Genomic DNA, 13,546 nt, shown 5'->3' on the forward strand with positions numbered 1-13,546 from the left:
GGATAGAAAACTGGCTAGATTGTCAGGCTTAATGGGTAGTGATCAATGGCTCCATGTCTAGTTGGCAGCCGGTATCAAGTGGAGTGCCCCAAGGGTTGGTCCTGGGGCCAGTTTTGTTCAATATCTTCATAAATGATCTGGAGGATGGTGTGGATTGCACTCTCAGCAAATTTGCGGATGATACTAAACTAGGAGGAGTGGTAGATACCCTGGAGGGCAGGGATAGGATACAGAGGGGCCTAGACAAATTGGAGGATTGGGCCAAAAGAAATCTGATGAGGTTCAACAAGGATAAGTGCAGGGTCCTGCACTTAGGACGGAAGAATCCCATGCACCGCTACAGACTAAGGACCGAATGGCTAGGCAGCAGTTCTGCGGAAAAGGACCTAGGGGTGACAGTGGACGAGAAGCTGGATATGAGTCAACAGTGTGCCCTTGTTGCCAAGAAGGCCAATGGCATTTTGGGATGTATAAGTAGGGGCATAGCCAGCAGATCGAGGGACGTGATCGTTCCCCTCTATTCAACATTGGTGAGGCCTCCTCTGGAGTACTGTGTCCAGTTTTGGGCCCCACACTACAAGAAGGATGTGGATAAATTGGAGAGAGTCCAGTGAAGGGCAACAAAAATGATTAGGGGTCTGGAACACATGACTTATGAGGAGAGGCTGAGGGAACTGGAATTGTTTAGTCTGCAGAAGAGAAGAATGAGGGGGGATTTGATAGCTGCTTTCAACTACCTGAGAGGTGGTTCCAGAGAGGATGGTTCTAGACTATTCTCAGTGGTAGAAGATGACAGGACAAGGAGTAATGGTCTCAAGTTGCAGTGGGGGAGGTTTAGGTTGGATATTAGGAAAAACTTTTTCACTAGGAGGGTGGTGAAACACTGGAATGCATTGCCTAGGGAGGTGGTAGAATCTCCTTCCTTAGAAGTTTTTAAGGTCAGGCTTGACAAAGCCCTGGGTGGGATGATTTAATTGGGGATTGGTCCTGCTTTGAGCAGGGGGTTGGGCTAGATGACCTCCTGAGGTCCCTTCCAACCCTGATATTCTATGATTCTATGATTGACCCGTGCACCATGGAAGGCAGGATCAGAAGTGGCACAAACCTTCCCAAGTACAGAGGAGTGGGACCTTTTTCTGCATTTGCTGGGCTGTTCCTCCAAACCCAACGGCTCCTGCCAGCCAGTGCCCCTCTTGGGTCTGTGTGCGATGGGCAGCCTGGGTGAGCATCACTGAACTGAAGCCACTGGGAATTGCATGTGTTCCCTTCTGAAAATCAGGCCCAAGTCTCCTTGGCGGCTTCTCATTCTTCACTGTCTTCACTGGGGGCCCATGGCATGGCGATCGGAGAGTCAGTGTGATAGTTGCGGATTGGGGGCATCCACAAGAGGCAAATGGCCTCCTCTGTAATCAGAGCATGGCAGGGTGGCACAGAAGACAGAGGCAGTATGGCCGAGGGGAGATGGTACTAGACTAGCATGCAGGCGACCTGGCTTCTGGCCCTGCTACAGGACTCTGGGCAAGTTGCTTCCCCTCTCTGTGGTTCTGCTTCCCCTCCTCCCCTTTGTCTATGTAGACTGGAAGCTCTCTGGGGCAGGGACTGTCCGTACAGCCCCTAGCACAATGGGGCCCTGATCTTGGCTGCAACCTCTCGGACATACCAACAATAACAATGAATTTCAGAGACTTGTCATTTCCTTGTGCGAGGAGAGCTGAGCGCCAGCCAGCCTTCCTGATCAGCAAAGAACAATGTGACCCTGCTTTGCGTCTGGAAGGAGCCTCTTTGCTTCAGGCCGGGCCGGCAGAGGTGTTAATCGGTCTCTGTCTCTCTCTTTCAGGTAACATCTGTACCACTCGCGGGGTGAATTCCTGCAAGCAGTGTCTGGCCGTGAGCCCGCTGTGTGCATGGTGCTTCCAGGAGGTAAGGGGACAACATGCAGCCAGCCTGTGTGGTTCATACCTTTGCCCGGCCTTTCGTTGCTTCTCTGCTGCTTCCTTTAGCCCTGTTCTTCATGATGAATGAATTCAGCCCTTTAGCTGCATGTTAGTTGCATCTGGGTCCAGGGTGCTTCTGGCCCTATCTACTCTGTGAGCTCAACCATCGTTTGTAACAAGATCGTGGCCCCTCGAGGGCTGGATGCTTTTAAACTTGTACCCAGGAGTGTCACAATGGGAGCCGATGTTATCCGGCGAGGAGCAATGAGTGAGGATAAAAACATTGGCGGGGATATTAAATCTTGTGCTTCGGCGTTTAAGCCAATCTCTGACGGTTAGGGTGCCAAGTCTCAGAGCCCGGGTCAATTGACTCAGGCTTGCGGGGCTCAGGCCCCTGGGCTAAAAATAGCAGCGGAGACGTTCCAGTTTGGGTTGGAGCCCAGGCTCTGAAACATGGGGTGAGGGGGTGTCTCGGGGGTTGGGGTTTCTCGAAGGGGTTTTTCCATCCGTGTGGTTAATCCAGGCGTGGTCATTAGGTGGTTGATCTAGCCGCATCTCCACAGGGGAAATTTTTCACAGCCCTGAGCATCTGCCACTTGGTCAGGCTAATTGTATGCATAGACCAGGTCCTCGGGGTTAGTGTGTGTGTGTGTGTGTGTGTTGAAATGCATGTGCATGTGACAGGATCTGTATCCACGCCTGTGTGTGCTTGAGTGTCTGACTGTGTGAATCTGGGAGGCGGGGAGACACTGAGGGGTGGGTGTGTCTGTCTGTCTGTCTAGGAAAGGGAGCCATTGTTAGTTTGCCCGTCTGATAACTAAGGCCGGTCTGTTCTCAACTCAGGGAGAGGCTTGCTGCGATTACCCCGAGTTTCTCTGGCGTGTGACAGCCAAACCTCCAGGCAGGACTGCACTAATTGTCTCTGGGGCAGCCTGGGGAAATGGGGCTTTTCTAACTGGCTCCAGCACAAGCCTTCCCCTCCCCGCCCTTGTTCTCAGGCCGCGGGGGCGGCTTGACGTGCTGTGAGTTCTTTCCCCGGATCCAGCCAGAATTTCCAAACAAGGAAATATTCCCCGCACTCGCTGGGGGGGGCCGTATTTACAGAGACGTGACAATTTGGGAAAGAGACGTCTGACTGTCAGCAGCCGGCCCCCAGAGTGCTGGGCTGCGCAAAGCCGCTCCACTGTGTGGCTGCCCACATCTGGCCACATTTTCTTAATTTAGCAAATCAGATCCCCCTCCCCCTACTTCATCGCACTTTATTTAAAGGGACGGCATCTTTATTTGTTTGGTTCCTTCCTGCAGGAATTCTTTGCATTCCAGCCGCTTCCATTCTAAACAGGGGACCCCAGTCACGCGTACTCAGGTCTGGCTGCGAACCAGGCCAGTTCTGCCTCCATTATTCACACTGAGTAGTACAGAGTATAGTGAGTAGTCCCATTGCATTCAGCGTGATTACGCGCACCTCTGCGTGAGCAATGTTTGCAGGGCCAAGCCCTGCGACTGTCTCCTTAAGGGCAGAGGAAGCATCTGGTTGTTGCAGAATTTGAGTTGCAGAAATTTAGAATTTCGCATGTTGCAGTTTCTTCTTACCCTCCCTCCCTCCATCCAGGCAGTCTTGGCCCCGCATGGGACCCAGCTGGAAACCAGGGACTGGGTACTGCAATGACAGGGCAGGGACATACATGAGGAAACAATCGAGGGAAACGCTGCTTTCCATTGCATCCCATCCAGCCTGTGGCATCTGCTGCTGCAGGTCGGGGAGTTGCAGACTGGGGCTGGATGATTTTGATGGCCATTCATAACTTTTACATGTGGCGATCCAGGGGACCAAACCCTCAGGCTTCAGGGCATAGTCTCTGGTAGGAGTCAGGAGGAAACCTCCCTCCCCACACACCATTCCACAGCTGGCTAGGAGCATTATAAGGGAAGGAGGGTGCCTCTGAGGCATTAAGTATTTGCTACAGCTGAGGAAATGATCCATCGGTGTTATCCCGGAGATCTCAGCAGTGGATGCTATTTTCATGGGGGTCTGAACATCATCCATGAGTGCATGAATAATAAATTGTTGTCCTTAGTACCTTCACCCTAGACATCCCTGAAGGTAGCTCTGAATCGTTATCTTCATTGGGGAAACTGAAGCAGAGAGAGGAGAAGTAATATGCCCATGTGCACCCAGTAGCTGAGTTGGGATTTGCACTTCAGCCTCCTGGCTCCCAAATTGGGGCCCTGCCCATAAGAACATGTGGCTTTCAATTAGCCCAGAGCACTACGGAAGGCAGTGATGTCCCAGCCAGTCACCATGGCTATGCAGCTACAGAACAGCGTGACCTGTGCAGCCCAGCTTGCCTGGATTCAGCTGCTTTCCACTGGCACCGTGTCCGTAACCTAGTCACAAGCATTAGCAAAGTGCCCGAGCTGTGGGCTGGCAGCGGGACCTCCAGAGGCTGCAGAGACCTAAGGAAGGCTCTACGCAGCCCTGCTTGTTATTAGGACTCAGGGATGGGAGGGCTTGGTAGCCCAGTGGCATGTTGATTTCTCCCTTGCTAGCTTGCCAGTTCAAAACCGGGACTGCTAGCAGCAAATATGTCCAATGGCCGGGTGATAGGACACTGGACGGGGGCTCCGAGTTACCATAGAGATTCTTTCCCAGGTGTCTGGCTGCGGGATCTTGCCCATGTGCTCAGAGTCCAGCTAATCACCATATTTGGGATTGGGAAGGAATTTCCCCCCAGGTCTGATGGGCAGAGATCCTGGTGGGGGGTTCATCTTCTTCTTGGACACAGGTCACTGGCAGGTTTAAACTAGGGTAAACGGTGGATTCTCTGTAACTCGAAGTCTTTAAATCATGATGTGAGGGCTTCAGTAAGTGCCGGAGGTTAGGGGTCTCTTACAGGGGTGGGCGGGTGAGGTTCTGTGGCCTGTAACGTGTACGAGGTCAGACTAGATGATCATGAGGGTCCCTTCTGGCCTTAAAGTCTATGAGTCTAAAACGAACCCTGGTCGTTAGCAGCCAAAGCTAATTACCAGCTGATGGTTCTTCTGAGCCCTGTGAAGGGGGTGTTGGAGGGCTGCTTGGCATTAACTTGCAGTCTCAGGGGAAGAGCACCCCCTCTCGAGCAGTGTGTCTAAAACTTCTGATCCTGACAGGTTCTGAACGATTCCCTGTGAACTCCATAGGACTTGTGGGGGCCCAGCGCGTGTTGTCTGGCCAGCAATGTTATTAAGTCCGGCATTAGTGTCATGGCAGAGTATCCCTAGCCAGGGGCTTGCTCTGGTTTTGACGGGCTAGGATGGGGAACACAGCATGGGACCCAGACACCTGTAGCAAGGATCCATCCCAGGGAGTGAATGTTACCTCTCCCCCTCCATCCCTGATCTGCAGAGGAGCTGAGGCTGGGACAGCCCCAGTCAGGCAACCTTTGACTCAAGAGGTAGGAGCTCCGGTGTTGAGCTCTTGGGGGCCGCGGTCCATCAGCCGAGATGGCAGCCACCCCAAAAGCACTGTACAAAGTTAGTGACTGGGCCTCTCAGCCACCCAGTGAAGGAGGTAAATACTATCCCTGTTTTGCAGATGAGGAAACGGAGGCAGAGGGAGGGGCCGGGTGACTTGCCTGTGGTTACGCAGCAAGTCGGTGGCAAAGCCAGGAATAGAACCCAGGACTCCTAGCCCACTGCCGGGCAGCAAGTTATCAAGGCCCAGCAGCCCCGGTCATCTGGCGTGGCTGGCCATGTAGTCGCTAATATGGAGCAGAGTCGGATGCCATCTGGCCAGTGACTGACAGCAGGAAGCCTAAGCGGAGAGCTGAGAAACGGAGGCCCTCAAAGGAGGGAGCTCGCTGCTCCTGCCTTTCGCGGCTATCGGCCCTGCTGGGGGGGAAGCCAGGCCAGTAACGCAGTCACTGCCAGCGAGGCCTGCCTCACAACGCCATTTGTATCCTTCCACTCATTTGATCCAAACAAAAGATAGTCCCTTCTCCTGGGCCCTTTCAGATCCCACTTCGCAGCTGGAATCTGTCTTTGTAACGAGCTGACTCTAACCACCTCCAGCGCCGGGAAGGTTTTGGATTCGGCATTCGAAACCCCCCAGTGCTGAGGTGTCCCAGAGCTCCGGTTTGGGTTCTGCCTGTTCTAGAAACACAGGGCCAGATTCTGATCTCTGTGACACCAGTTTAAACCAAGCATCACTCCCCAGCCGTCAGCGGAGCCAGACGCTGGCGCGAAGGAGGAATCAGGAGATGCAGATGGACTAGAGACTTTGGATTTAGGGGGATCCATGTCGTATGACTTTAAATGTGTAACAGGAAGCCAGGTAGAGGGACGCTGGAAGAGATTCTTAGCGGAAGCATGACTGTGAAGCAGAGAGAGACACACACAGTAGCTTTAGGATAATGCTGTGAGGACTGTTACTGACCTCTGTCTCAGTAAGACTAGGCACAGTCCAGACAAATAACACAAAAGCGGCTGCCCCAGAGAGTTCTCCCTCTGGGGCTTAGACAATGAACAGCAGGGGAATAAACCCACAGGGAGGTAGGAGGGCATGATACAGGAACAGACATTGTGTTTGCATATGTTGTGGTTTGGATTACGGTACCACCCCAGGGCCCAGCTGAGGCGAGGGCCCTGGTCCGATAGAGCCAGAGAGCCAACAGTCCAACTAGACAAAGCAAAGGGCTGGGGGAAGGAAGGGAGGGGTGGTGGAATCTCCTTCCTTAGAAGTTTTTAAGGTCAGGCTTGACAAAGCCCTGGCTGGGATGATTTAGTTGGGGATTGGTCCTGCTTTGAGCAGGTGGTTGGACTCGATGACCTCCTGAGGTCCCTTCCAACCCTGATAGTCTATGATTCTATGTAATATACAAGCTGAGGAATAATGGGATGCCTGCAAGCATCACGGTGATCAAAGAGGCTCTGATTTTCAGAATGGGGGGGGTGAAAGAGGGGCAGCGCTGCCCAGTGGGTAGAGGTGCTGCACTGGGACCTGGGAGACCTGGGTTTTATTCCTGGCTCTCCACAGACCTGCCGTGTGACTTTGTGCCAGTCACTTCGCCTCTTGCTCTCTCTCCCAGCCTTTGTCTGTTTAGACCATAAATTCTTTGTGGCCGGGATTGGCTCTTAGGCTTTATTCAATGCGGAGTTATTCCAGAATAGCTACTCTGGATTAACTCCAGGAAGCAGACTAAGCGAATCTGGAATAAGAGCGTCCATACCTGGCGTTAATCAGAGATAGTTAATCTGCTTTAAAGTCACCCCCCCCCACCTTATTCTGAATTAATTTCCATGTGTAGACAAGCCCACGCTCTAGAGTTGTACCGCCCCAGCACAACAGAGCCCTGATGGTGTTTAGGTGCCAATGTAATTTGAAAATCTTGGCCTTTGTCTCTAGCCAGTTCATGGACAGCCGATGGCAGGAGTTCAATTATTACGTATTTGCCTACCTGAGAAACGACCTCCCCCCAGAGACAGCGTGTTGGGGAAGCTGGCAGCACCAGCCCTAGGCAGATTAGAAACTGGCCCCGGGGGAAAGGGCCAGGCAGGTTTCTCAGAAATGCCCAAGGGGCCTGGAGATACACAGTGACTTTGCCATTTAAGTTTCTGGTCCCTGCAGGGTGGCTGACAGCATCTCCTCCAGCTCTTGCTGTTTCAGCTCTCGCTCTTTCGGTTCTTTTACTCCTTTTTTGGTGCTCTGTTCCTCCTGCAGGAGGCTGGAGTGAGTAGATAAGTCTGTGGTTTCCTCATCCAGGAATTAACCTCGTCAATGTGACAGGCTGTCCCACAACCAGCTGGCTTCTTATTCGGGATGAATTTCTAGCAGTGGGGCTGTTACTTCCCTGCAACTTTGGAAACCCTCCCTTCGGCAGAGCTCCAGGCTTTGCACCCTGCTGCCCCCATGACTCGGGGAAGTCAGGGCATGGAAAGGTCAGAATCCCATTTGGCTGCGCAGTCCCCACCTTCTGTCAGTGCCTGGGCTGCATCTCACCCTCTCCCAGCAAACCTAGTCGCTGTTTGCAAAGTGTCTGCAGAGAAAGGTCTGAGCCAGCAGCCCTCCTGGGTCCTTCCATCTTAGCCCTGGTGTGACAAGGGTTTTAAACCATCCTGCTCCAGGCCTTCTAATTACTGGGGATCAGGAACAAATTTCTCTAGGGGTGTGTTCGCCCGTAACTGCCTCCCACAGAGTTTCTTCCTCAGAAGCAACTGGTGGTGTTGGCCACTGAGGGAGACAGGATCTGGGCTCGATGGACATTGGGTCTGCTCTGGTGATTCCTAAGGGGCAAAGCAGAGTCAAATTCACTCAGGAAACCTTTGCCAGCAGCTAAAGACTATTGTCCCAAGCCCACGGGAGCCGGAGGTTTCCACACCTGCATACCCCATGGGCACCTGTAGGGCTTGAACCTGGGAATCTTCTGCATCAAAAGCACTGGCCTTTACCACCCAAGCTAAAGGAGCTGCTCCCTTTGCACCCCACAAGGAGCACGCTGTTGTTGGCTGTGGGGCCAGCCAGAGGCCAGGGCAATAGTTACACTTACTAAGGGCCCTGCCCCAGGCTGAGCACCTCTGAAACTCGAGCCACTTCAATGCGTGCTTGAACGGGTGCTGAGCTGGAGTGGGGGATTGGTTACCTCTGGGTCTGTTGGTTACCTCTGAAATTCGAGCCTGAACGGGTGCTGAGCTGGAGTGGGGGATTGGTTCCCTCTGGGTCTATTGATTACCTCTGAAACTCGAGCCTGAACGGGTGCTGAGCTGGAGTGGGGGGTTGGTTACCTCTGGGTCTGTTGGTTACCTCTGAAACTCGAGCCTGAACGGGTGCTGAGCTGGAGTGGGGGATTGGTTACCTCTGGGTCTATGTATTGCTATGCCTCCCATCCTGTCACTGGCTCCCCACCTGTTCTCCTGCTGTCCTCAGTGAGGAGAGGCCCCTATATTGCATCCTGCTGGCCATCCAGCCCGGGTTCGTCCCAGGCTCTGTGCTAAGGAGTTTCAGCGCCACAGCCCCGCTCCCAACAGCGCCTGATCCACTGCCCCTATTTCTGGCCTAATCCCAGTCAGCCGCATTGGGACTTTGCTTCTATCTCCGCCTTCTTGCCCACAGGGCTTGGGGCAGGGAACCCCTCGCTGCGACCTGAAAAAGAACCTCCTCCAAAATGGCTGCACGCAGGATTTCATCGAGTACCCGGTCAGCAGCATGGAAATCCTAGAGGACAAGCCACTCAGTAACACCGGCTCTGGACAGACCGTCACCACTCAAATGAGCCCTCAGAAAATTGAACTGCACCTGCGGCCAGGTAGGAGCCAAAAAAAAACCCTGTTGGGGTTGAACCTGAAACCTCTGGCTCTCAAACCATGAGCCTCTGCTGTCTGGGCTAACAGAAGCAGGTCTCTTGGCTGGTAGTAGCTTCATCAGCCTCTGTACATGGCCCAGCCACCACGAGAGAGGGACAGAGTAGCACACGAGTGAGTGTAGGTTACATACATAGAGCAACATCCAATCCTGTAGCTTTACAATCAGGAAGGTGGTGTCTTTGTTACAGGAACCCAATGTTAATCATAGAATCATAGAATATCAGGGTTGGAAGGGACCTCAGGAGGTCATCTAGTCCAACCCCCTGCTCAAAGCAGAACCAATCCCCAATCAAATCAATGGATTAACCCTGCAGGCCAGGTGATATGCTGTAGGCCAGGTGAGCTGTTAAGGCCTTGAGACTGGACCTGTGACTCGATGCCAGACTAGTTACAGGATACAATTTTCAAAAGCACTTCAGTGACCTAGGTGCCGAAGTCCCAATTTCAAAAGCCACTTATGTGCTTGGGGGCTTAAGTCTAACTGACATCATCATAATAAAGCCTAGCACCTGCATGGCACTTTTCATCTCCAAGCGCTTGACAAAGGATGTCAGTATCGTTATCCCCATTTAACAGACGGGGAAACTGAGGCATAAAGCAGGGACGTGACTTGCCCAGGTCAATTGAACTGAAAGTTGGTAGGCTCCTAATTCAACGGGGTGCTTTAGAAGATGTTACCCCTCGCCTGATGTGGTGGAGAGCAGCCTAATGTAGGGCTGTGTTTTGTGTTTCATACGCACGGGGTCTGTATCTAACATACATACAGCATGCTAATTGCAGCCCTGGTGAAATGCCTTCGAAACCAACTCGCACGCCACACAGACCTCAGCTGAGCTCAGGGCCCCCTTGTGCTAGACCGCGTAATACGCAGCGTCAGAGACAGCCCAGGAAACAGGCATGAAGGGACTTGCCCAAGGTCACACGACAGGGTCAGGGGAAGAACTGAAACGACAGCCCAGGTTTCCTGACTCATTGGGCCATGTCCTGTGTACCTGTGAGCCCTCCCTTATTAATGAGACGCTATTCTGGAGGCCTGGGTTTGCTTACCCTGGACTGCAGCCAAGTCCGTGAGGTCTTGTGTGTTGCTTATTGTGGGGCCTGGGGTTCTGAGTACCTGGGAACTATTCTGAGCCATGACTAAGAATCTTATCCACATGGGCATTTTGAAACCTCCGTTCTCACCGTGCGATTCTGCATTGGATCTACTCCCTGCAACAGCCCCTGGGACCCCCTCGAGCCACCTTCCCAGTGCGGGGGGCAGCCACCTTTTATCCCCATTCCCATCAGGTGAACCTGGCCGTCCTCTTCCTTTTCCTAGTCCTCTTTGGGCAGCCAAGTAGTCTCCTATCCTATTTCTTTGGGGGCTGGCAAGCTACGCCTGTTCCACCAAAATCTGCAGGGAGTATGGTAGCCAACCTTCCAGGATTGTCCAGGAGTCTCCAGGAATTAAAGATGAATCTTTAATTAATGATTATGTCATTTGATGAAACCTCCAGGAATACATCCAACCAAAATTGGCAACCCCAGCAGGGAGGAGACAGGTGAACAGGCCATAGGTGACTTGGGCCAAATGTCTGGAAAAGAGTTGAGTCCCCGAACGTGAATACTCTTATCCATGTTATAATTAACCCCCAACTTCCTAAAGTCCTGGCACCCCTCCCATCCCACCGCTTCAGGGAGGAAGATGCTTGGGAAACTCCTTATGGTCCTTTGGTAGCCCATCCATGGGGCCGCTAAGTGATGCATTCTGGGTGTCTTTTACCAAGCCAGAAAGTGCACGAGGGTGGGAGAGAAGGAATATTTCTTTGGCAAGAGGAGAGTCTGAGGGCTCCCTACAGCCTGGGGCACTGAGCTGAGGGTGAAAGGCTCAACTCAAGTGCTAGCCGCCATAGGGAAGGAGTTCGGAGCTGAGGAGCCGTTGCTGTAGGTAAGCAGTTCGCACCGCACAGAGCTGTGGGACCCGCCCCTGCCAGCCTGAAAATCATCAGCACATCACACGATGTCTCCTCTCCTTTCGCGGGGAAAGATGAACCCGTCCGCTCACTTACCGCCAGGAGTCTGGTTCTGAACGGCTGGGAGGAGCCCATCAAGAACTGAGTGCTGGCAGGGGTCCAGTCAGGGTCTGTTTAGGTCTCGGGAAGGGGAAAGGCTGCGTCTATTCTATGCAGGTTTGTATCTCGTCATTGTCACCTGAGCGCTTCGCAGTCACGGGCTAAGTGACATGACTAACATCTGTCGTGTGTGGTTTGTTCTTTCTCTCACCTTGGGGGTTTCTGAATGCCTCCTGGGAGGAAAGTTCCCCATCAAAATTTCCATCAGAGTCAGAGAGGCTGCGTCTGCATTCTGCCTGTACCCCTGGGATAACTCAGCGGCTAATGCTCTTTATCTGGAGCAGTGAGGATCTGAGTGAGTCACAGCTCAGACCTAGAGGCTCTGTGCTGAGAGAAGCGAGCAGCATGCTATCTGCATGTTCAGTGCATGCCCCACAACTGTTTGTGCCCAGGGGATGGTTCTGTCTGCCCCCGAACAGCATGACTTTGCACACACCATGCGCACCAGTCACGCCGCATGGCGGACACGCATTTTGCATTCAGATTCAGAATCACATGCCTGACGGAAACTGTCACTGTCACCGCAGTTAGAGGCACATGCTTTTCGTCCCCAGTTCAATCCCTGCTCATGCCCATAATAGACGTTATCACCCAAGGATCAAATTATTTGAGGTCGATTGCAAGGATCATGCCTAGCTAAGGACCCTCTTGCAATATCCATGTGGGAGCCTTAGACCATGCATGCAAGCTCCTTGCACTTTTGCCCATATGGGATAAAACCAGCATATATTTTAGATTATGAGACGGGATTACGATAATCTAGTCTGGCTTCCTGTACAACACAGGCCATGGGACTTCCCAGAATTCATTCCTGTTTGATCCCAAGCACTGTGCCCTGCAGTATTACCCCCATTTGTGTTTACCCTTGTCTGTCTCACCAGAGCAGGCTGAGACCCTCCATGGGGCAGAAGACTCCTGTCCAATGAGACAAACACATAGCTTCCATCTGAGTCTGTGAGCTGCGACACCCTGGACAGCTCAACCTCCTTCCATCCCACTGGGATCCATGGGAGATCTCCTACACCGGCTCCTAACCCCGCTGCCGTGTTCCCTTTCAGATGACTCCCGGAACTTCTCCGTCCAAGTGCGCCAGGTGGAGGACTACCCAGTAGACATCTACTACCTGATGGACCTGTCCAATTCCATGAAGGATGATCTCCACAACATCCAGAGCCTGGGCACCAAGCTAGCCACTGAGATGCGCAAGCTGACCAGCAACCTGCGGATCGGCTTCGGGGCCTTTGTGGACAAGCCCATCTCGCCGTACATGTACATCTCCCCGCAAGAAGCCATCGACAACCCGTGCTACGAGTAAGTCCCAGCCCAGAGGAAGCAGCAGCCCTGGTGGCCTGAGCCAACCCCCACTGGAGTCAATGGGAGTCTTTGCATTGACTTCAAATGGGCATTGAGGTCATAGGTGCACAAAGCCAATTGGCTTTATGGCACAAGGATGTCAGTGGGAGACATTCCAGCAGAGCCTCAGCTGGTGTGAATCAAGGGAGCTTCGCTGATTCATGCCTGCTGAGGATCTGGCCCATTGTGTTTAATAGTTTCAGAGAGGGAACTAGGGCTCCTGGGAAGTGCTGGGAGAAGCTTTTTGAGCAAAAATTTTATCAACAGAAAACGCAGATTGGGGTTGACTGAAATACTTCAAGACTTTGTGGCAAATTTGGCAAGTTATTTCAGTCGGGGGGGGGGGGGTGAATTCTAAAAAAATCTAAAGGTTTTTGTTTCGAATTTTATTTCAATTTTATTTTAAAAAAGAAACACACACAAACCAAACAAAACTTTTCGTTCAAGCTGAACTGAAATTTTGTCAACATTTTTGGTTCACCGAAACCCTTTTTTCTTTTTATTTGGTTCTGCCACTGAACCGAAAAGTCAGCCATACACACAGCTCAGCTCCTGGGTTCTGCTGCTCCCTGGCTGTGGGACCATGGGCAAAAGGTTACATTTTTCTGGCCCTCATGTCCCCATCTGCAAAAGGAGGAGGATAAAACACTTCAACATCATTTTTCACCTATAGATTGTCAAGCAACCTTACAGGAGTAAGCTGCCGTTTTATAGAACAGTATTTGTGATGACGTATTGTTTTCGTCTAGAAACGTCTAGAGATCACAGCCAAGATGGGGCTCTCTTGTGCTGGGCACTATACAAACCCAC

At 52.3% G+C, this 13,546-nt stretch overlaps 1 protein-coding gene across 2 annotated transcripts in view; it reads left to right on the plus strand.

Moving 5' to 3' along the window:
* ITGB3 (integrin subunit beta 3) overlaps window positions 1-13,546 on the plus strand; it is a 43,633-nt gene that overhangs the window by 11,402 nt on the left and 18,685 nt on the right. For both annotated transcript variants that reach the window (XM_037886877.2, XM_037886878.2), the window contains exons 2-4: window positions 1,838-1,920; window positions 9,022-9,214; window positions 12,442-12,694. In XM_037886877.2, coding sequence (XP_037742805.1) covers window positions 1,838-1,920; window positions 9,022-9,214; window positions 12,442-12,694 — 529 coding nt within the window. The remainder of the gene's footprint in view (window positions 1-1,837; window positions 1,921-9,021; window positions 9,215-12,441; window positions 12,695-13,546) is intronic.

Source organism: Chelonia mydas, chromosome 27, assembly GCF_015237465.2.
Source record: "Chelonia mydas isolate rCheMyd1 chromosome 27, rCheMyd1.pri.v2, whole genome shotgun sequence".
NCBI classification, from domain to species: domain Eukaryota; kingdom Metazoa; phylum Chordata; order Testudines; family Cheloniidae; genus Chelonia; species Chelonia mydas.